At 34.3% G+C, this 25,073-nt stretch overlaps 1 protein-coding gene across 3 annotated transcripts in view; it reads left to right on the plus strand.

The window, feature by feature from the left end:
- Window positions 1-25,073, plus strand: part of LOC132752442 (uncharacterized) — a 59,184-nt gene that overhangs the window by 5,077 nt on the left and 29,034 nt on the right. For 2 of the 3 annotated variants that reach the window (XM_060742765.1, XM_060742767.1), the window contains exons 2-13: window positions 1,442-1,512; window positions 3,253-3,361; window positions 4,348-4,523; window positions 11,631-11,697; window positions 14,284-14,423; window positions 18,050-18,139; window positions 18,583-18,758; window positions 19,137-19,213; window positions 20,784-20,912; window positions 21,311-21,614; window positions 23,699-24,043; window positions 24,733-24,799. In XM_060742765.1, coding sequence (XP_060598748.1) covers window positions 1,478-1,512; window positions 3,253-3,361; window positions 4,348-4,523; window positions 11,631-11,697; window positions 14,284-14,423; window positions 18,050-18,139; window positions 18,583-18,758; window positions 19,137-19,213; window positions 20,784-20,912; window positions 21,311-21,614; window positions 23,699-24,043; window positions 24,733-24,799 — 1,715 coding nt within the window. In that variant the 5' untranslated portion in view covers window positions 1,442-1,477. The remainder of the gene's footprint in view (window positions 1-1,441; window positions 1,513-3,252; window positions 3,362-4,347; window positions 4,524-11,630; window positions 11,698-14,283; window positions 14,424-18,049; window positions 18,140-18,582; window positions 18,759-19,136; window positions 19,214-20,783; window positions 20,913-21,310; window positions 21,615-23,698; window positions 24,044-24,732; window positions 24,800-25,073) is intronic. The other variant, XM_060742768.1, reaches the window with a different exon arrangement.

The raw sequence follows: 25,073 nt of genomic DNA on the forward strand, positions 1-25,073 counted from the left end.
TACGAGTAGTAATTTATTGTGAGATATCAGATATTTATAAACATTGAAGTTAACATTAAATGCAACAAGTATCTAATCGTTGATGGTTTTGGTAAAGATTTAATCTTACGTAAAATATATAAGAGGTATCGTAAACCTTTTAAGGTACTTGGAAATTGGAGTTCGACTTCATGAAAATTGTCATTTATGATTATTATAACTATAAAATTTTAATATACAGGTTTAAAACACAGTACTTATTCTGGGGCCGATTTGGTAAAGGGCAGAAACATCTGGGGCCGAAACGTCTTGGGTAATTTGGGGCCGATATGTCTTTGGGCCGAAACGTCACAAAAATCTTCCAATGAAAGCCAATAAAGGCAAATTCCCAAATTATTTGGAGTGTTTCTTCCAGCTCCAATTTTTGGGGGATCATTTCTGACCCCCTGTATCAGGTTATAGGGGTCACTTGAAATTTTTGCGGGTCATGCAAAACCATTTATTTTATCAACCAAGAAATACATACCACAAATTTATTAGCCTCTTCCTATAATTCATTCAGCCATTGAAAAATAATAGATGAATGGAAAAGAAAATGTTGCATGAAAATATAAGGAAGTGGCCCGTACGGCTAGTCAAAATTTCTAGCCGTACGTAAAATTATATGGAATGCATATGTTATTTTATGACTTTAAACCGAGGATTTTAACCAAGAAACAGCAATTGTCTTCGTATGTTTACTTTTTAGAGATTAATCCGTCGCCATGTTGGCTACATTAATTACAGTAAAGAATTTTAAAAGTATGAATATCAATCTTTGTCATCTCCAGATGGCGAGAGAGAAGGGCGTTTAAAATTTGGTTGCAGTTGAAAAACATCAATTGAAATAGTTAAATACAAAATTGTGATAATAATCCTTTTTCAATAAGTTTAATTTTCAACACCTTTAAAAACGAAAATAATTGTTGTTGGGCTCTGATAATTGCGTCAATTACCGACTATCATTAGGGAAATTTTGCATGTTCCGTGAAACCGTTAACGCATTCTAAAATTCTATCGTCAGTCCCTGGATAGGCTTTAATTAATTAAGGCTAATTGATTGTGCTTTTATACTTCTACTGTATTTAAAAAAAAAAAATTGTTTTTGCTTTTCAACATTTTTTCAATGTTCTTTTTATTTATTTATTCCACTCAGATCATGTCGTTATGAAAAAGTGTCATTTGCCGTTATGATTATTTATTCGATTCATGTGCATAATTAACAAAAAAATGATTTAATAATTCCCTGTTCATCTTTCATACAAATAAAACAACAAATCATAATTATGAAAAGCATCAGCAGCATTGTAATTGTGAGCAATACAGGGGTATCATTTTACTCTTGTTCTGACTGTTTGAAGATATCAAGTTTAGCAAATGTTCACTACATATATTTATAATTTATGGTCTTGTATATTTTCAGATTTTGCAAAGATAGCAGTTTGGAATTTTAAAGTTAATGGATTATAGCTTTCTGATTGGTACTAACATGACGTAAGAGAAGAGTTATTTATTTTGAAAAAAATTAATGAACTTGTTTGCATTCACTTCAGAAGTACTTTACTTGTATCTCTTCATATTACATGTACATGTGAGGAAGCTGTTAGTATTATATTAGCTTACTGAAGGGGGGTTCAGTGGCCGAGTGGCAAAGGTTGTTGACATCAAACCACTTGCCTCTAACTGCTGTAGGTTTGAGCCGCGCAAGTGTTTTCATATTCTTTCATGGAATATTGGTGGTTGTACTCTGGTGCCTGTTTGTGCATGAAATAACACACAGAAGGGCTATGGAGGTCTTTCTCCACTAGTAAAGCTGGAAAGTGACCATTTGACCTTAACTGTGTTGGTGCGACGTAAAACCCAATAAAAAAGAAATGTTAACTTACTGAAGGTTCATTATTAGTGAATCTACCTTAAATGCTCTCTCAAGCCTAAATGCTGCACATTAATTCTGTCTCAATTTAATATATGTACAGAAGTCACCATATGACATTGACCTATTTATACCATGTAATTTTGACTTCTTGTTTTAGCTTTGAGTAGTAAAACTATGGTTTTAGAACCATTTTTTAGCTCGACTATTCAATAAGAATAAGTAGAGCTATTGTAGTCACCCGAGCGTCGGCGTCAGCGTAACCACTAATGTTAAAGTTTTTGTAATAGTTCAAATATTTTCAAAGTCCATTGACATATGGCTTTGAAACTTTGCACACTTGTTCACCATCATGACCCCAACCTGTAGACTGGAGGAGGTAACTCTATCAAGCATTTTGACAGAATTATGCCCCTTTTTCGACTTAGAATTTACGTTAAAGTTTTTGTAATAGTTCAAATATTTTCAAAGTCCATTGACATATGGCTTTGAAACTTTGCACACTTGTTCACCATCATGAGCCCAACCTGTAGACAGGAGGAGGTAACTCTATCAAGCATTTTGACAGAATTATGCCCCTTTTTCAACTTATGCCCCTTTTTCAACTTAGAATTTACGTTAAAGTTTTTGTAATACCTCAAATATTTTCAAAGTCCATTGACATATGGCTTTGAAACTTTGCACACTTGTTCACCATCATGACACCAACCTGCAGACTGGAGGAGGTAACTCTATCAAGCATTTGGACAGAATTATGCCCTTTTTTCGACTTAGAATTTACGTTAAAGTTTTTGTAATAGTTCAAATATTTTCAAAGTCCATTGACATATGGCTTGAAACTTTGCACACTTGTTCACCATCATGACCCCAACCTGTTAACAGGAGGTAACTTTATCAAGCATTTTTTGTTACTATCAAGCACTAAGAATAGTCGAGTGCTGCTGTCCTACCGACAGCTCTTGTTTTGGAATTGACCTTAACTGTGATGGAATTGTCCTAGACTGTGATGGAATTGACCTGGACTGTGATACCAAGCATTCACATCTTGTCAAGAAGGTCAGAAGTTCAATCCCTGGCCATAGTTGTTCAAAATTGAATAAATTTATCCAAAGCAAAATAATTTTGCCACTCATTATTCAACATAGGATCTAAATTCTTTGAGTTTGCAATATTTCTTTTGAAAGTCTAGATACATGTACATGTAAGAATTTTTTTTTTTTTTATAGTACATATACTAGAACTGTTTATTTATAATTATATATTATGTGTATACATGTATTGTTTTAATATTTTAATTGTTCCATTAATATGACATGTTTGTTCAAAATGAAATTTAATAAAGTGATGTTATCTTTATATAGGTCTTTATATAGGTCTGCTATGTTTGGGAAACAGAGGTTATCTTGTAATCTCAATGTGGATGATGGTTTCGGAAAGCCGGGAAGTCTGAGCATACAGAAAAAGTCAGAGGTATATTGAGGCTTGAACTTATTTAGTCTAAATTTTAGAAAGTTGTCAGTTCTCCCTCCAACTAACATATATGTTTTAAAGATTTTATAAGGTTATTACAAATTCATATTACTACCAACTTCCTTTATTAGAGAAAAAAATTACGTCAGACATGTAAATCAACTGCTGTTAGATGTGTATACATGTATATAGATATATACAATATCAATGTCATGATTATCCAATGAAATTTGATGTTACAAACCAACAGTATTATAAAGGGAGAAAGTGGAGACTTCAGAGATATTAAAATCAATGTTTCAATTACTAGTGCTTATACACTTGGCATGCTAAAGAACTAGGAGAAGCTTTTGACTTTTGGGCATGTTTCCGAATCTTACATCTAAAATCGTGACAGTTATCTCAGCCAAGCACTTTTCAGATTAATGATCTTTTTTTTCTATATTGCTTTTATTTAACTTTCCATCTTTGAGAAAAATGGAGTGCAATGTCATCTGACATATCTTGCTTATGTCCCATGATTTACAACCATTTCTGCCAGGCGTGTTGTTTTGTTGTGTTTTGAATTTATAATTTAGATAAATGGGCCGCGTCACGACAAAACCAACATGATAGGTTTGCGACCAGCATGGATCCAGACCAGCCTGCGCATCTGTGCAGTCTGATCAGGATCTATGCTGTTTGCTATAAGTTTCTCTACCTGTATTAAGGTTTGTAAGCGAACCCATTATGTTGGTTTTGTCGTGACACGGCTCAAATAAAGTCAGTCAGCTGTTTATTTTCTTTAAAATTCATCATGTTAATAGAATATTACAATATACATTCACTGATTGGAGCACTTTAATATTAGAGGTATTAAACAATACATGGTGATATACATGTACTTTGTTAATTGCGTAGTAACATCAGATAATAAGTAGTGTGGTACAGATCCCTAAAATACCTTGTTTTATCAAATTTTTCAGCTTTTGTTTCTTGATTTGCAGAATGAAAGCATGCTCTTGGTTGTACATGATTTTTGTGTGCATGCTGCATTGAGCTATTACGTTTTAGCTTACATGATAGTGCAGTTTGAGTATGCCAAACTTCAGGCTGTGATCACTGCCATTGCATGCATGAAAATACCGGAGGGTGAAGATGTAGATGAAATCATTTCAAAAAGGTAAAGAAGCATTGTCTATTATATTGGTATAATGTTTGTAAAGTTGGATAACCTTGCCAGTTATTCAAAATCACCTCCAGGTTGAAAGTAGTGCTTCCAAGTAACTTTTGATGACAACAAAAAAAGAGTAGTTCATCTTTGTGTATGTATTTGAATCTGTCTCTGTCATCAAATACTGTAAAATCATTATTATTCGTGGGGCACGAATTTTCGTGGTTTTCGTGGGTAGGTCAATCCACAAATTTAAGATCCATCGAAACTTTATCCCTAGAATTACTTCTAACCATGTCTCTATTCTTTACATGCATCAACGCTTTTTCCGACCGATTATTGTGTTATGATGGTAAACAGATAATCAAGTAAGTAAAAGATTAAATCTAAAAATAGTTTAGGTTTGCAATATTTAAGAAACTTGGAAAGAAAAGACGATTATATGTCCTTGATTTGCTGTCACAAATGTCTGTCGTATATACACATCAAGAGACTGCTCGATTGTTGTGGGCTACTCGATTGTGTTACCCAGAATACTTTACATAATCGAGTAAATACGGGAAACCAGTGCAATAATAGCGCTAATGAAAATTGCCAGCTTGCTCTTATTAATTGCTTATAGAATTAAAGAAATCTTTGATATTAATGTCGTAAGTTAAGTACACTATACAATAAAAAAACCAATCGCTAAAACGGATGAATTGTCGTCTTTAAAAGATCAAGTTTAAATGAATTTTAATCTGTATTTGTTCGACTGCTATTCCGTAAACATCAAACACGCTGCCGACGTCTAGATCCGCACAACCCCGTGTTATTTACTCATATTAATTAATATATATGCATGTAAATTTACACAGTCGATGTGATGTTGCATGTAGTAACTGTCAAATATGGTAAGACCAATTCAGGGTGTAAACTTTTTAAACTCGCTTGTTAAAAACGTGTCAGGGGTCGTATAAATTATGCAATGTTTACATCGGCGAATCACAGGGGCAGTGTGTACAGTAGAGCTGCATATCATGTCACAAAAATGTGTTAATTGCAGTCAATTATCGGCAGTAACTACTATCTTTATGTTATGCCCAGAGGCAAGGATTAGATTATTGACAAGCGCTGTGTGAAACGTCAAGATATGTACATGCGGTTAGTAAAAATACGCGGCGATTTAGTGAGATTATTTTTTCTTTAGGTTATTTATTTATTTTTTTTACAAGAAAATGAAAATCCACGAATTTAAGAACCCACGAAAATGCCCGTTTTGATAAAACCACGAAATTTCATGCCCACGAATATAAGTGAATTCGCAGTAGCAATGAAATGCCATCAATAACAAATGACTCTGTCAAGTTATATAATTTTTCTTTCCATAACTGAATGAATTGGTACACCTGTTTTGAAAATTTGTTATATTGACAAGATTCTGGGCTGCTGGCATTAATTTGTGTTTACCAAAAGCGTTCTTGTTATAAAGTGAATGTTACATGTAAATTCTGATGGATATTTACAGAAATTTCCTTGAGCCAAGTTAGTAATTTATCATACATGCAAAGTAGATTATAAAAGTAAAAGGAATTATGGTAAAATGTTATTCATCTGTTCACTGTCTTTTCAATTATTAAGTATGAATTTTGAGGGTATATACTCATTTAACATTGTGGTAAAAGAACTATATCGGTAATATTGTCTACTTATATTTCTTGGCAAGCTTATTTTGAAGGTAACTAGGAATTTTCTAAATCCAAAATTATTAATAATAAGCACTACTTTATATTTTGAATTGGTTTATGGGCACCAGTTATAAAAGTTATTTATGTTTGATAATATACAATGTACAGTATATCTATCTTAAAATGTTCACCTATTTACTATGTATTAAGATGTTTAAGCATTTATTTCCAGTTTATCGTCCAGTACACATGTGTATTATATAACTTCTTTTACTCAACTTTACAGCATTTGTTTTTAATAAAGCATATATAAGTCTGCCCTTCACGCTTATTAGAGCGTTAATTTGGAGGGAGGATATACTGGAATCACTTTGTTGCCTCAGACAGTCAATCTCTATTGTGTCCACTATACAAATCCAATACCCCTTGAAGGATTTGAATTTTTCTTCAAACTTGATTCAGATGTTCACCTTATGTGTGCAAAACCCATGTCACAACTTACCTGGTCATGGTCACATTGAAGGTCAAATATTGGACAATTTCTTGTCTGCTCTATAAATCCTTTTATAAATATACCTTTTGAAGATTTTTTTTCAAACTTAGCTCAAATAAGGCTTTGAACAGAACCCTTGCCACTGCTAAGCAGAACCTGTCATGGTTCAACTTTTAGGTCAAAGGTCAAATATCAGACAATTTCATGTCTGCTGTATAAATCCTGAACTCCTTGAACAATTGCCTTCAAACTTTACTCAGATATTTACCTGAACAAAGTGATCTGCAGAATCCTTGTCTCTGCTCAGCTGGATCAAGGTCAAGGTCACCCTTGAAGGTAAAGTGTCAGACAATTTCATGTCTGCTCTAAATCCTTTACCAGCAAGAAAAATTTTCTTGGCTCAAATGGGCTGTTCAATAAAGTAATGTGCAGAATTCATGCTGACTTTATGGTGGCTTGAGATCAAGGTCACCCTTGAAGGTCAAAATTCGAACATTTTATGTCTGCACCATAAATTCCAGGGCTCATCCGGAAGGGCGATTCAGGCGAAAACTTCGCCGTGTATATTCCAATTTCGCTCTTCCGATTGATCAAAGAGAAGTCGACATCGCCGATAAAATCTTAATTCCAAATAGTAATTACTTAGCGATGTAAAGAGCAGAGATTGTATCCGCCCATATGACGACCGCTAATTATCATTATCCAATCAGAGCGTCGCTTTATACTACCCTTCTACCTGTAAGCGAAGCGATAGACCGCCTACTCTAAACAGTAAATAATGAGAGCATCGGCCCTAAACGGTATAATTGTGTGATAGTTTGCGAGTTTAATACGGGATTTGGCGATAATTATCCCCCGCCGATGGAATCGGGAGGGGGATATAGTTTTGGCGTTGTCCGTCCGTCCTTCCGTCCTTCCGTCCGTCCGTCCGTCCATCCGTCCGTCCATCCGTCCGTCCGAATTTCGTTTCCGGAGTAGTTCTCTGCAACTAATGGCTGGAATTCAACAAAACTTTATGGGAATGTTGATCAGCATGTGAAGTTGTGCACCTGGGTATTTTCGTTTGGATATTTTTAGTATTTTTAGAGTTATTGCCCTTGACTTAGTAAAACGTCCGAATTTCGTTTCCGGAGTAGTTCTCTGCAACTAATGGCTGGAATTCAACGAAACTTTATGGGAATGTTCATCAGCATGTGAAGTTGTGCACCTGGGTATTTTCTTCTGGATATTTTTAGTATTTTTAGAGTTATTGCCCTTGACTTAGTAAAATTTTGTAATTTTCAACTTGTGTCGCATGTAACTCAAAAAGTATTTGACCTAGAGTCATGAAACTTTACAGAAATGTTGATCAGTATGTGAAGTTGTGCACCTGGGTATTTTCGTCTGGATTAATTTAGTATTTTTAGAGTTATTGCCCTTGACTTAGTAAAATTTTGCAATTTTCAACTTGTGTCACATGTAACTCAAAAAGGATTTGCCATAGAGTCATAAAACTTTACAGGAATATTGATCAGCATGTGTAGTTGTGCACCTGGGTATTTTCGTCTGGATTTATTTAGTATTTTTAGAGTTATTGCCCTTGACTTAGAAAATGTTTGCAATTTTCAACTTGTGTCGCATGTAACTCAAAAAGGATTTGACATAGAGTCATTTAACCTTATTGGAAAGTTGCTCAGCATATTTAGTTTGTTCCTGGGGTTTCGCTTGTGGATTTATCCAGTATTTGTAGAGTTATTTCCCTTGACTTAGTAAAAACTGTTTCATTATGTTGTTATTTGATCCTTGAGTGCTTGAGTTAGAATCAACCAACTTTACAGGAATAATGATCAACATCACTAAATTACGAATAATGAAGTCAGGAGATTAAGATGTTTTTACATCTAGGTGAGCTATTGTGATCCCCCACCGTCCGTCGTCATGCGTCGTCAGCAATTTCTTTAAACAACATCTCCTCAGAAACAAATGACTGCACAGCAACCAAACTTTACAGGAATGATCCTAGGGTGGTCCCCTGCCAAAGTTGATCAAATGGTTCTGGTCTGTTGCATAGCCTTATGTCTTCAGTTGTTGTGTTAATAATAACCAGTACTCGGCGGGGGATATAAATTCAACGAATTTGCTTGTTATACATTGTTTTTCCCCGATTATCTAAACACGTGCAATCTTCCCTAATTGATATACACGATGCACTTCGATGGTGGGTTTTTAACCCGAGTAAAGGCGATGTGCAATGGATTTTTCACGGCTATCACAAAACTGTTAGTCAATTAAAAATAATCAATTTCATTAATGATCAGCGACCGGATTAAAAACTAAATCATAGTTTTGAATGATTTCAGTCTGTTAACATCAAATTTTTACTGTAAAATTGTTATGTCGCTCACGTCATGGCTACAGGGCGAAATGCCCAAACCTAGCAGTAAAATTACTGATTCTGATACACCTACAAAACCATTTCGCAAAAATCTTGCGATTGGTATGTTGTCGACAGTGGGGGTGTTTGGCATTGTTCTGTTTTTAGAAATGCCAAATTTGACACAGTTTACGCACATGGGCAAGACATCCCGGCTAAACTACATCTCGCTCGGTCGTATATCATGTAACGTATATAACAACAAAATTTGTCAAGAAGAAGAGTTCATATTGTTTCAATATACATATTTGTTGTAATGTCGTAAATATGACGCTCAGATTAAGATTTATCAATTTTTTTGTAAATTTCAAAAAGCATTATTTATAAAGATATTACCGAATTTAACATTTCATGAAAATAAAGGGAGGTAATTAGAAATTAATTTTCTACAATTTCTCAGTCAAATTTTTCAATAAGAAATGAATTTATGTAATTTTAGTGATCAAATATAATGTGCACAAATGTTTGCAGTACATATTTTACATATTCTTTGATGTTTGAAAATTGTTTTATAAGCATAATTATATGCATATAAATTTGACATAACAACATTCAGGACATTCAAAGAAATTTCTGTTACCAGAACAGAATAGAATAGATTTTATTAATCAATATCCAAGGTGACTTCATCTTCTAACAAAAGTGAGGAAAGAAAAAATATATAATTGATTTTATCATCACATCTTTTCTTACACATCATTTTCAACAAATGTACATGAAAATATATAAACACATATTTTGAGAAAGCTTAAAAATAGCTGATCAATAGATATCAAAAATAATTTTTTATATTCATATTTGCAGCTCAAAAACATTTAGATGCCATTGCCAGATCTACTACTAATTAATCTACTTTTAATTAATACCTACTATTAATTAATAAACTGGAGAAATATTATAAGTTATGTTAATTGTGTTTATATTATAGTTAAAGGATGTATAGCCATACATGTTAATGCATACACATTGGGTTGTTTCCCTTCTCCCTAATTTTCGCGAGGAAGTCACTTCTCCCTAAAATTTCCCCCCAGGATGAGCCCTGAATTCTATACTTTCATTTCTCTTTTTAAAACTTAACTCAAATGTTTTCTTTAAAAAATAATGATAAATTGCACAACATAAGATTTTTTGTCATAGAGATCAGGTGGGGGTATTCGTCACTTTTGTGGCAGCTCAATTTTTTTTTTTTTTTTTTTTTTCGGAACACTTGAAAAGGTTCTTGCATGCAACATTATTTCTCATTTAGTTTTACTTTCAACTTCAGGCATGAAATTGATTCATGATTGTAAGACACTGACACTCATAAACATGAACCTTTAAATTTAATGTATGTTATGTAATTATTGAATAATACTTTAACAGCAAGGGTTCCTTAAAAAATTCATGATTTAAGTTTATAAAGTCATATATCTGCTGTCAGAAGTTTGCAAAAACATAGTTATACCCCGGCACAACAAAGTTATAAGGGGAGTATACTGGAATCAGCTTGTTGTCCGGCCATCGGGCGTCCGCCGGTTTTTTCTTGTCCGCCCAATAACTTAAGATTCCTTTGACCCACAGTCTTCATATTTGGCATGGAGGTTAGTCATGACGAGTAGATGACCCCTATTGATTTTGAGGTCACCAGGACAAAGGTCAAGGTCACACGCTCAATAACTTAAGATTCCTTTGACCCACAGTCTTCATATTTGGCATGGAGGTTAGTCATGATTAGTAGGTGACCCCTTTTTATTTTAAGGTCACTGGGTCAAAGATCACGGTCACATGGACTTTGACTTCAAAAAGATTGTCCACCCATTAACTTTATATTCCTTTGACCCACAGTCTTCATAATTGGCATGGAGGTTGATCATGACTATTAGGTGACCCCTATTGATTTTGAGGGTCACTGGGTCAAAGGTCGACTAAAAAAAGCTTTTCCCCTCAATTGCTTAAGAATGCCGGTCCGCAGTTTATTGATTTTGACATTTTCACATTTGAAGCATGTAGAATACATAGCACTGGCTTAGTAACCTCAGATTTGGCAGGGACATTGTCCTTGAGCTCTAAATTGCCACTGTTGATTCTGACAAAGTGGTATGCGGGGGTATTCACGCCATGACAGTGGCAGTTCTAGTTTGAATTTGGAAAAGGAATTTTTAAAAAATACATGTATGAAAGAAAAGTGTATGCTTCCTTATGAATTAAAATTAGCATGCACTAAAACATTGCTAAATGATTAAAATCCTACTTAAAAATAGAAGCACAATATTTTGTCCAAGAACATTTTTATGACAGTTGACAGCTTTAATATTTGCATAAACATAAAGGAGCTTGGCTGAGGTCCAAAAGCCTAGAGGTCCAAAAGCCTAAAAACATTTTGCCACATTTTAATTGAACAATTTTGGAACTGGGAAATCTATATTATGGGGGAACACATATGTATATAGTGTGTACTTTTGATTTAACATTTGAAGTCAGATTTGTGCAGAATGTTGAAATAGACCCTTTGAATCTTTTGTGATGTTTTCATGTTAAATGAATGTTGGCATTCCTTTTTGCAGAGATATTGACGAAGAGGATTTATTGAACGGTCAGGAGATTACAACATACAATGATGACAGAGATCTGGTAAGCCTTTAGTTAGCAGTGTTATATTACTCACTTGTATCATAGTTTGGAGACTTTTTAGTTGAAAACATGTCGGAGTTAAATCGTATACATGTACAGTCTGTTAACTGGAGTGTAGGTATTAGTTATCCGCACTCCAGTGCATGCCCATCGCTTGGCTCATTTTTATGCCCCCACAATGTGGGAGCATATAGCGTTGCACTTGTCCGTCCGTCAGTCCGTCCGTACTTCCCGAAATCTTGTGAACGCAACTCCTCTTAAACCGGATGGCAGATTTTGCTTAAACTTACAGGGATGAACAACCTTAATGTGTTGATGGTAGTAAAGGAAGGAATTTTTGCTGCGACCAAATTTAACAGAATTATGGCCCTTTGTTGATTTTTTTACTATATACTATGTAGAAATTTTGTGAATTAATATTAATGCAGCTCCTCTTAAACTGGATGGCAGATTTTGCTTAAACTTCCAGGGATGAACAACTTTAATGTGTAGATGGTAGTAAAGGAAGGGATTTTTGCTGGGACCAAATTTAACAGAATTATGGCCCTTTGTTGATTTTTTCACTATATACTATGTAGAAATTTTGTGAACGCAACTCCTCTTAAATTTTACAGAATTATGGCCCTTTGTTGATTTTTAGTTTTCAACTTGTGGCACATGTAGTCCAAAAAATATTTGACCTAGAGTCATAAGATTGACAGAACAGTGGCGTGTGGGGGCATCCGTGTCCTATGGACACATTTCTAGTTTTTCTGGGGTTTCAGTATTGTGACCACAGAGAAATGGAAAGCAATAGAAATATCATAATTATTCAGATGCTCTTTCATTGGTTATTTTTTTCTGGGATGTCATATTGTAATAACAGGGAACATGTTTTTATTTTTAACTATGATACAAACGTAAAAAACATCAAAACATAAAGCAATCTGAATAATATTCCGGAGCTAGGCCGCCTCATACAAATCAGATAGCCTCGTGTTATGATGCTCTTCCTATTACTTCAGTAGCAATACAATTTTTAAATAAAACACGAAAAATAAGTTTTAAGTCACACTGTCAATATTATGGTCATATAGTGACCTTCAAGCTTTACTGCTGAAAAAGAACCTTGTGCCTGAAATAATGCACTAAGGAGCACCTGAGTAGAACCACCAATCTTCTGTAGGCTAGCTGGATAGAGAATGGGGCAAAGCATTTGAATCAAGGTATTTGGAAAAGAAAATCTGGCATATTTTAGAGGATAATAAATGGAAATTTGAATACATGCCCCAGAGACAATGAGTTGACTATGGGTAACTGCTCATTTTGGACTATTGTGCCCATGATTGTATAATCTTACATTTGTTATCATTTTATATGGACTTGCATTTTAAACTAGCTGCAGGAAATGTTTACCACAGAATTGCATTAAACATGAAATGACAACCCATGTATGATACTGTATTTATTAAGTCTCTACATTATCTGACAGTTGCAATGATAATATAACTGTTAAATCCGCAGAATATTTAAGAAAGTATGCATATGTGAAGTCATACATGCCATAATTTTTGGACAGCTTTCCGGGACACTTTTCATCGCGGCAATAATGGATGTGTAGGCAGTTGTGGAAAAGGGGGTGTCAATCGTATAACGTTATTAATTAGGACGACTTTCTCCTGAATTTTAATGATAAACAGTTAACTTACTAATTTTATAAGTAGTCTTTTAGGTTGACATAATTATCATTTAATAGTATTTCTTTATTTCATTTATTATTCCCTAAAAGCAAGTATGTTGTAAGTTATTATTTATTATAAACCCGGTGAATGGGCGCAGCCATGTTGTTCACCCGTTATATCTTAAAGTCATGATAATTACTACATGTCACGTAATACAATTCTTCCAGTCATAAAAACAAACACAGCCAGGTGATTTATTTGACACCTTTAATTTTTTATGTGATAGATATATTTACATTGTTTGTAATTATTAGACTTTCGGCAAGTTAGCGATTGATCTAAAAATAAATGATTATCGGGGATTAACGATAATTGTTAAGGGCCGTAAACCATTAATTAACCCGACCAATAAACGCTGCCGAATTCAACAGAGAATGTTAATTGCCGATGCATGAAGAAAGCTATTGCCGAGGGGAATCGATAGCCGATAATTGGGGGGGGCTGTATATTGTAAACTTGTGTCAACGTTCCTGTGTATTATGTGTACCAGGTCAGAATATGTTTTACGATCGAGAGGTGAAATGTGCGAGATTTGATGTAAGAAAATTTATGAAAATTTTTCAAAATATCATGATTTTTTTTCCGGGATCAAATCGATGTCCGGGACATCTCCGGGACAGACATCCGATTTCCGGGACAATCCCGGGCATCCGGGACGTTATGGCATGTATGGTGAAGTTATTTGTACCATAAGTAACATTTAAGAAATAAGTTAGAGTGATAAAAATGTTTTAATCATAAAAGTGTGAGTCAAGAAGTTTGAACTAAACTGATTGTAATTCTGCAAATGGGCCATAGGGAGTAGTAAAATGAAGCAATTTCATTTGTTTATATTCAGTTTGGAGATTTTTTTTTCTTTCTTCAGAGTGGTACATATTTCAATGATAGTAATATAGCCCAATTGTCCAGTATGGATGGTGGACTTCAAGATGATCTCACTATGGATGATCTCACAAATGATGATAATTATTTTAGGGATTCAAGGGACATCGATAAAACTATACGGTAATTTATAATATGGTTAAATATACATGATTTATGCTTACATGACTGAAACTTTAAATATACATGTATATTAAAAATGAAAACCTTTTTACTCTCCTTGAATATTGAATTTATCACATATATACATGATAAAATACTACATGTATGAAACGTGGATTTTCATTAGGTTTTTTTCATGTTTATTAATGTAATACCCCCTGGTGTCCGACCGTCTGTCTGTGTATCTGTCTATCCGTACGAACCCAGAGGAACTTGTTTGACTTAGAGAACAATGGGTAACAGTAAATTCTCTTTGATCCTATTCATTCCGTTTTTACTTGTGTGTCTTTTTTTAAGCCTTGTGTGACTAAAAATAGCCTAAAAGATCAAAGGAAAAGTCACATAAGTACCATGAGTACGTCCGTCTATCCGTCTGTCCGTTAACAATTTGGTTTTCGGAGCATAACTGAAGTTCCATTTGGCCCACAATATTCAAACGTCATAGGATGATTGTCCATATTGGGTAGAAGACCCCTATTGATTTTGGGGTCACAAGGTCAAAGGTCAAGGTCACTATTACCTTAAAACTGAAAACAGTTTCCGGAACATAACTTAAGTTCCATTTGGCCCACAGTGTTCAAACTTCATAGGATGATTGTCCATATTGGGTAGAAGATTTCTAATGATTTTGGGGTAACAAGGTCAAAGGTCAAGGTCACTATAACTTTAAAACTGAAAACAGTTTCCAGAGCATAACTTAAGTTCTGTTTGACCCACAATATTCAAACTTCATAGGATGATTGTTCATATTGGGTAGAAGACTAGATTTTGGGGTCACAAGGTCAAATTCTTGTTGTCATTAGTGGCTATTGTTTCAGTCTAAATATCCTGAAAGTTTGTCAGAAAGGTTGTTAAGTACAAATGTGAGTTACCTGGTGTCAAAACTAGGTCACACAGCCCAAATATGGTCAAATCTTTTTTACACTCTAGAGGTTACATATTAGCCAAAATATCCTGAAAATTTGTCAGAAGGGTTGTTTGGGTGATATATAGCTCAGTGCGAATATGTATCATCTTTCATCAAAATTTAAAGTTACACAGCTTAAAAACAAACCTTGTTTACAATTCAATCTCATTAGGATATGATTTTAACATTTTCAGCACAAATATCTTGGGAACATGTAAGAAGCGTTGATGTGGTGATTTAAACATGGTTGTCTGGGTTAAAAAACTAGGTCATACAGCCAAAATATGGAAAACTTTGTTTTAACACATTAGATGTTGAATTTAATTTTATTTTGATGATTTGTAGCACAAGATTGAGTGTGGGGTCACAAGGTCAAAGGTCAAGGTCACTATTACTTTAAAACTGAAAACAATTTACGGTTATAACTAAAGGTGTATTTGGCCCACAATATTCAAACTTAATGGGATGATTGTCCATAGACATCGGTTTAAAAACTGGGTGATAGCCTAAATATGGAAAAACTCTACCTGTAACATTTCCAGCCTACACCCCTTGTTATGGAAAATCCTAGGTAACACACTAGAGGCAATATTTTCAGACCAAATATCCTGGAAATTAGAAAGGTTGTATAAATGATTTCTTTGTTAAATTTGAATATGGGTCATCTGTGGTCAAAAACTAAGTGACAGAGCTCAAATATGGAAAAATTCTTGTTTACATCAAAATTTTTGCACTATTTCAGATGCATATATGAACTTTATGGTATCAGTTTTAGTTTTAGACACGATGTCAGCTTTTTATTCCTAGTTAACAACATTGATTGCTCTTTGTCATTAAGAACCTTAATCATCAGATGAGCGATATGAGGACCATCATGACACTCTTGTTTTAGTTGGGAGAGATTTAAGGATTTTTTTATCTTGTCTAAAGCATATAATATACGGGGAACCACCCTTTAAATGGCAGCCAAACGACATAATTATTGCTATGACACTGAAAAACATCTGTATCTTATTCAGCAACTCTTTTGTTTTTAGCTCGACTATTCGATAAGAATAAGTAGAGCTATTGTAGTCACCCGAGCGTCGGCATTGGTGTCCGCGTCGGCATAACCACTTATGTTAAAGTTTTTGTAATAGTTCAAATATTTTCAAAGTCCATTAACATATGGCTTTGAAACTTTGCACACTTGTTCACCATCATGACCCCAACCTGTAGACAGGAGGAGGTAACTGTATCAAGCATTTTGACAGAATTATGCCCCTTTTTAGCTCGACTATTCGATAAGAATAAGTAGAGCTATTGTAGTCACCCGAGCGTCGGCGTCTGCGTCGGCGTAACCACTTATGTTAAAGTTTTTGTAATAGTTCAAATATTTTCAAAGTCCATTGACATATGGCTTTGAAACTTTGCACACTTGTTCACCATCATTACCCCAACCTGTAAACAGGAGGAGGTAACTGTATCAAGCATTTTGACAGAATTATGCCCCTTTTTCGACTTAGAATTTACGTTAAAGTTTTTGTAATAGTTCAAATATTTTCAAAGTCCATTGACATATATATGCACACTTGTTCACCATCATTACCCCAACCTGTAAACATGAGGAGGTAACTGTATCAAGCATTTTGACAGAATTATGACCCTTTTTCGATTTAGAATTTACGTTAAAGTTTTTGTAATAGTTCAAATATTTTCAAAGTCCATTGATATAATTATGGCTTTGAAACTTTGCACACTTGTTCACCATCATTATCCCAACCTTTTAACAGGAGGAGGTAACTGTATCAAGCATTTTGACAGAATTATGCCCCTTTTTTGACTTAGAATTTACGTTAAAGTTTTTGTAATAGTTAAAATATTTTCAAAGTCCATTGACATATGGCTTTGAAACTTTGCACACTTGTTCACCATCATTACCCCAACCTGTAAACAGGAGGAGGTAGTTGTATCAAGCATTTTTCTTACTATCAAGCACTAAGAATAGTCGAGCGTTGCTGTCCTACCGACAGCTCTTGTTCAACTTAGAATTTACGTTAAAGTTTTTGTAATACCTCAAATATTTTCAAAGTCCATTGACATATGGCTTTGAAACTTTGCACACTTGTTCACCATCATGACCCCAAACTGTAAGCAGGGGGAGGTAGCTGTATCAAGCGTTTTGACAGAATTATGCCCCTTTTTTGACTTAGAATTTACGTTAAAGTTTTTGTAATACCTCAAATATTTTCAAAGTCCATTGACATATGGCTTTGAAAGAAAATGAAATTTTATACTGTTTGAGAGCTTAATAGGACTCTTTCCAAGGCCTATAACTGTAACATGGATTTAAAGAGAAAAAAATCCCTTTTGTTAACTTAGGAAATTTTACATTATCAAGGATTTCTTACTATCAAGCACTAAGAATAGTCGAGCGTTGCTGTCCTACCGACAGCTCTTGTTGGTAATGATAATGACAAGAAATTATGAATACCCAAATAATGAAAAGCACACTTTTTGGTTAAAAAAAATGCAAAATTTTGACAATGAAAATTTAAAGTGAGGTATTGTAGATGAAAGAAGTAATTTTATTGCTAAAAGAAAATTATACAAACTTGCAATGTGTTGAGAGATAGAGTTACTTTCCTGATTTTTGATATCTGTCTTTAAATCTATGTTTCTGTTCTGTTTTTTGCTGCAGGATGTTTTTGAATAAAGAGGAAACTGCCACTCCTGTTTACACCCCAAGTCTTTCAGCAAGAAAAAATGATCTCAGTTTATTTACATTAAGGTAGTGTATTTCTTTTTGAGTTATGCTTTTGTCAATAAGTGATGTGCAAGGGAATTGCATTAAAATTATCATTTATTCTTTCATGTTGATTGACTCAAGTATGTCTTAATATTGTTTTAACTTGTCATTTTATATTACAGTAATATAGTATATTTTTCTTTTTTGAAGAATTTTCGACACCATTCTTACATAATGCATTAACAACAGGTTTTAGTTTCTGGGTAATTTTGCTAAATTAAATCATAAGCAGAAAAATTGGTCTCAATGTGGATATTGCATAACAAGTTAACAGTGTTAGCTTGATTTTACATCCAAGATTTATTAGGTCTTCGCTATTGTTATTGCAAAAAGAGTGAAAAATACCCATGATATAGGTGTGAAAACAGTTTGTTACAAAGTCGACCTTTTTTCTTATTGGCATGGTATATCATTTTATTTTACAGTCCTATCACGTTTATAGATAGAACATATCATGTGAATCTGCTCAACATGGTAGCTTCTGGTAGTGAAGTTTCTGGTTGTGAAGTTTCTGGTTGTGAAGTTTCTGGTAGTGAAGTTTCTGGTTGTGAAGTTTCTGGTTGTAATTCATTCCAGGCATTGATAGGCTCAAGTGCATTAGGTAAGAAGCAGGAAAAAAAAAACAGAATAAAAATTAATTCTTTTATAGAATAATAGTCCTGTATATTAAAATATTATAGTTAACCATATATTAATGTTAGCTTTATTGTGATGACAAATAAACTTATAATGAACCACTTTCATTTGCCCTTCCTTGAACTAAACAGTATTGTTGTCATATGTTGAAACATGATTGTGACTCCAATAAAGTTCAAACCCGCAATCCCCTGGTTGAAAGACAGACACCTAAACCATTTACCCACTGCTTACAGTGGGTTGACTCCTGGCTGATTTCTTCTTAGAGATTTTTATCTAGAAATAAGCTGTTTGATACATGATGCTCAGCTTGAAGAATGTGTTTTAATTTTTATTACTTTAGGTATTTCTGGGAGTGAAATGAGGAAGCTATACAGCCCAGAAACTTTGTCAACAGTTCAAATGAAGTTTACTACAGAGGTGAGACTTTCATGAAGTATTATAATTCCATTGAAAATTTTCACTGTATTTTTTGGTGCGCCTTTAAAAAGGTGACATATAGGGGTTACTTTTGTCGGCGTTGTTGTCGGCGTCGGCGTCTCCTTAAGCTTGTCCGGAGCATAAGTCAGTCATTATAAGTCGGATTGACTTCAAACTTGGTATGCATGTTTCTTATAATGACCCGAAGTGCAGTGCACAAGAACTGGTACTCTGCATTTCTTATTTTTTGAGTTATTGCCCTTTGTTAATTTTCATACTTTATTTTTGTCCGGGCCATTTCTCCTAAAGTATAGAATCTATGGACTTGAAACTTCATAGGATGATAGATCTCATTAAGAAGAAGTGCAGTGCACAAGAACTGGTACTCTGCATTTGTTATTTTTTGAGTTATTGCCCTTTGTTAATTTTCATACTTTATTTTTGTCCAGGCCATTTCTCCTAAAGTATAAAAGCTATGGACTTGAAACTTCATAGGATGATAGATCTCATTAAGAAGAAGTGCAATGCACAAGAACTGGTACTCTGCATTTGTTATTTTTTGAGTTATTGCCCTTTGTTAATTTTCATACTTTATTTTTGTCCAGGCCATTTCTCCTAAAGTATAAAAGCTATGGACATGAAACTTTATGGGATGATAGATCTCATTAAGAAGAAGTGCAGTGCCCTAGAACTGGTACTCTGCATTTCTTATTTTTTTAGTTATTGCCCTTTGTTAATTTTCATACTTAATTTTTGTCCAGGCCATTTCTCATAAATTATAAAAGCTTTAGACTTGAAACTTAATAGGATGATAGATCTTATTGATAAGAAGTGCAGTGCACAGAAACTGCTGCTCTGCATTTCTTATTTTTTGAGTCATTGCCCTTTGTTGATTTTCAAATTTCTTTTTTGTCCTGGCCATTTCTCCTAAACTATATTGTTCACAAGGCGACACATCTGACTCAAGAGTTCTAGTTTCTAGAAATATGGGGTAAATTAACCTCGCAGTGTAACCATTACTGTGTCCATGTGACTTAAAACCCAACCAAAAACTCCCTGTCTATCTCCGCAAGGTCAGTTTGATAGTTTTATTTTGATGCCAAGATTGCTTGCAATATATCTAACTTGCAATACATAAACATTTACCAAGGATTTTACTGTTTGGAGGTCTGCAAATCAAGGGCTCTTCACTTGGGTTTTAATTTCTGAAGCTATCCAGCTACCGGTAGCTTTAAAAACATTGGTGGTAATACTCAAGTGCCTGCTCATGCCTGGGATAATGCATGGAGGTGTACCAGAGGTCGTCTTCTACCAGTAAATATTGAAATTCACTATGTATATGACCTTTTCGTGTCAGAATGAATTGAATCCCAACTGAAAAAAAAAAATAGATAACTAGGCATTGGATAAATCTTACCCAAATGTCCACACTTTTTCTGTAGAGAGAATTAAATTTGATTGGGGCATAAATGTTATCTGTTATTTAATTAAGCCCTGATTTATAGAATAATGTTGTATAAATATACTTGTTCACAACATGGTCGTATAAGAAATTTGTTTTCTTTTTCAGAAAGAACATGAAGACCTGTCGAATGAGAAAGTTAGCGCTGAAATAATGACCAAAACAGCCTATCAATCAAATGTTATACACCGTCCAGCATGTAACTTTGGTGCTACTAGTCTTTTTACTTGTATTAAGGTATGGTGAATCATATCCTATTTAGACAGCATTAAAGCATAGTGAATCATATCTATTTGCCGGAAGTACTGTTGCTGTTTTGATTATAGCTGCAGGGTAAAGGTTAATGTAGTAGTTATATTTTTACCACAGCCCACTCCCCCACTGGGTTAGGTTCAGCATTGTGCAAAAACTAAATGAAGGTGAATCTTTGTAGTATTTTCAAATTAACTGGTATGGTGATAGAAAAGAAAAGTCAGTCGGATGCATAAGTCACAATATCTTCAAGTCATAAGCAAGTCCCTTAAACTTTGACTTGTCCGTGTTTTACTGTATATAAAGTAATTGCTTGTTGTATATTATACACTAACATCATGAAAATCATATTGATTTGGTATTTGGTTTGTATTTTTTTGCAGAATTTAATGATAGTCCTATTGTGTTTTGGGATGGTTAACCTTACAGCAGGTGGCCCTGTGTTGGATAAGGGGAAAATGGATGACAAAGATGGAGGGGTTTATCTAAAATTCCCACTGTTAGAATCAAATTGGTGTCAAAACCCGGAGCAATCAACAGACACCTGCCCAAACAAAGATAGATTCATGGAATATAAGGTTACATTCTGTCAGTATAAGTGTCCTGATGGAGAAAAGGTCCTGTGCTTGGAAAGTGAAGTCGGAATGGTATTCTTCTGCATTCCAAAGGATATAAGATGTGTTAAAGGTATAACATGTAATTGACATTGAAAAAATTAACGTGTTAATATATAAGCCATTTTTAGCTTGACTATACAAAGTATATGGAGAGCTGACCAACTCGTGTCAGCGGTGGCGACCGCGTCCGTGTCCAGATTTTAGATTAAAGTTTTGGTGCAGTAAAATATTTTTCACTATAACTTTTTAGCTCACCTGTCACAAAGTGACAGGGTGAGCTTTTGTGAACGCTTTTCGTCCAGCGTCTGTCCGTCGTCTGTCCGTCCGTAAACTTTTACTTGAAATAACATCTCCTCATTAACCACTAAGCCAATTTCATCCAAACTTCACAGGAATGTTCCTTTGGTGGTCACCTTAAAAAATTGTTCAAAGAATTTAATTCCATGCAGAACTCTGGTTGCCAAAGAAAAAAACTTTTAATATCTTCTTTAAAAAAAACCCTAAGAGCTAGAGCTTACATATTTGGCATGAAACATCTTCTAGTGAGTGTCTACCAAGTTTGTTCAAATAAAAGCCCTGGGGTCAAAATTGGCCCCGCCCCAGGGGGTCATTGATTTTCCCTATATGCATATAATAAAAACTTTAAAAAATCTTCTTTTAAAGAACCCAAAGAGCTAGAGCTAAGATATTTAGCATGAAACATCTTCTAGTGAGTGTCTACAAAGTTTGTTCAAATAAAAGCCCAGGGGGTCAAAATTGGCCCGGCCCTGGGGGTCATTGATTTTCCTTACATGAACTTAAAAATTTTATTTGAAAAAACCCAAATAGCTAGAGTTTAGATATTAGGCAGGAAACATCTTCTAGTAAGTGGATACAAAATTTGTTCAAATAAAAGCCCTGGGGTCAAAACTGGCCTGCCCCAGACATTTGATAAGAATCCCTGTCCCCTAAATCAAGTTTTTGAGTAGAAAGTTACTTTGCTGATTCGTACCCCGGGCAGTTTGAACTCGTCCAAATAAATTACAATTTTAATTTTGTATTTCTCTATATCCAGCAACAACTTTGTCTTTCAGCACATCAAATAATTAAACTTAAAATTGAAGTATTATAATTTTTTTCATGCCCAGTTTCATGATTAAGTCAGCTGTCACTAAATATGTTAAAACCTTTTATGCAGAAATAAAAAAAAATCTTTCATATTGATCATGTTAATTTAATCATTATTATGATACATAATTGTAACAACAATGAATTAATTATTATGGTACATGATAATTTAAACAATTAATGAATGTATACAAAAGTTTAAACAATTTTGGAATTAAAAAATCATTGTCGTAAAAAGTGCTACATGTAGTTGAATTCAGTTTTTGCTAGTTAAAAATTTGTTCACTAGCAAAAAATAGGTTATATCAAGAGGCAGCTTGGGATTCTACCCAGGTGTCTGTGATCAAGGTCAAGGTCACTGTTACTAAAAATAGAAATTCAGTTTCCGCTCAATAACTTGAATTTGCTTTGGCCTATTGACACCAAACTTGGTGTATGGATAGCTTATATCAAGAGACAGCTTGGGATAGCTACCCAGGTGTCTGTGATCTAGGTCAAGGTCACTGTTACTAAAAATAGAAATTCAGTTTCCGCTCAATAACTTGAGTTTGCTTGGCCTATTGACACCAAACTTGGTGTATGGATAGCTTATATCAAGAGGCAGCTTGGGATTGCTACCCAGGTGTCTGTGATTAAGGTTAATGTATTTAGTTTTCATGTTATAACTTGAGTTTGCTTTGACCTTTTGACACCAAACTTGCTGAGTGGCAGCTTTGGATTGCCACTTAGATATCTGAAAGCAAGGTCAAGGTAATTTGCTTACAATAGAATTTAATGAGAAATTCAACTTTTTTGAGGCTCTCAATGGGGAAAACAGATTTTAATATTAACGTTAATATTAAGGAAATTTCATTTTAACTTGTTTTTAAGCATAAAATAAAAAGAGGCTACACCACTCGTGAGAATACTGTTTTTAAAGCCCACTTGATGAAATAAAATTTCATCTTACACATTAGGCTTCTTCATTCATATGTGGCAGAAATATGATTATTGTTGTTGTTTTTCACATATGAAAAATAAATACAAAAAAAAATTTAATTGTTGCAGGGATTGGCTGGCAGGTGGAAGGTATTGAGCACAGAGGATTTGATAAGTTTGTGACGATAAAGGAAGGTACTTGTCCAGCTGGCTTCTACCAGAGTCGGCCATCCAAGTGCTATGACGCCTGTAAAGACGAACATGAACCGATACATCTGATTCCACTGGCATTTAAGATCGTTTCTTTGGGAAACAATACCCATCCCACAATGCTGAGGTGCAAGCATGAAGATGGGTTCTACAATCCTAAGAACAAGTCATATAACAGATTCAATCAGGATGATTTTCAAAAGGATTTCTGCATTAATGTCAGAGATTTGAATCCCTGCAAAAGTGGACAGATGCCTTTGTACAGTAAGTGCTTGCTCTTTTAATCATTTTGCATGATTTTTAGCTGACCTGAGCATTGGAGCTTTGAGAATTGATGGCTAGAAATCCTCTTATCATTCTGATGCATGTATTTACAACCTTTCCATTCATTTATCCACATTGAATTTGGGCGTATGATAGTATCTTTAATTTTTATTTGATTGGACCTAAACTTGCATTGAACTTGCATAGAACATAGAAATTTAGTATAATACTTGTTATCAGTCCTTTCCTAACTGTAAGCCTGCTGGTGGCGACTGAATCTACCCATGTGACTTGGATTGTTTGCTGGAAATTAATCATATGACTTGACCATGAAACTGAAAAACTTTCCTTTAAAAACCCTTGAAGAATGCTAGAATTTAGCTCATAGATTTCTGTTGGTACCCTGCCAGTGCAGACCAAGATGTGCCAGACAACCATGCCATCTAATCATGGTCTGCACTATTCCCTTTTCTGTCAGAACATATTTTTTAATTTTTCCCTGAATTTTGTGAATGGTTTTGTCCAGATTGAAAGATGGATAAATCTGTTTAAGATATTTAGCATAATAAGGGTTAATAAATTATATTGCTCATTCATGTGTATAGTAGAAAAATGCAGCAGCTGTTCTGAAAAAACTGTGACAGATACAAGACATGTATTATTAATTATTTTATTTTCTGTCTCTCAAGATGGAACGTGTGTGAATCATTGCAGTCCTGGATATGTGAGAGATGATACAGACTTCTTTTGCAAATTGTAAGCAATCTTTTCTTATACACTCATTCAAATTGTAATTTCAAAATATTTCAAAATTTGGCAACACCTAAAAGAAGATTTGTTTTCTTTTAAGGTTTACCATGAAATATTCTCCTCAACTCTGAAATGTTTGGAAATCAATATGATTTGATGATAGAATTACCCATAGAATTTGAAGATTTAGTTGTGTGACTCTTTCTAGACAAGATAATGTAAACAAAACTATCTTACCAATTAGTTTGTGAAATTCTGTAGCTTTATTCATGCAAACTTA

The sequence above is a fragment of the Ruditapes philippinarum genome, unplaced genomic scaffold (assembly GCF_026571515.1).
Source record: "Ruditapes philippinarum isolate M1 unplaced genomic scaffold, ASM2657151v2 ctg1831_1_1_1_1, whole genome shotgun sequence".
Taxonomy (NCBI): Eukaryota; Metazoa; Mollusca; class Bivalvia; order Venerida; family Veneridae; genus Ruditapes; species Ruditapes philippinarum.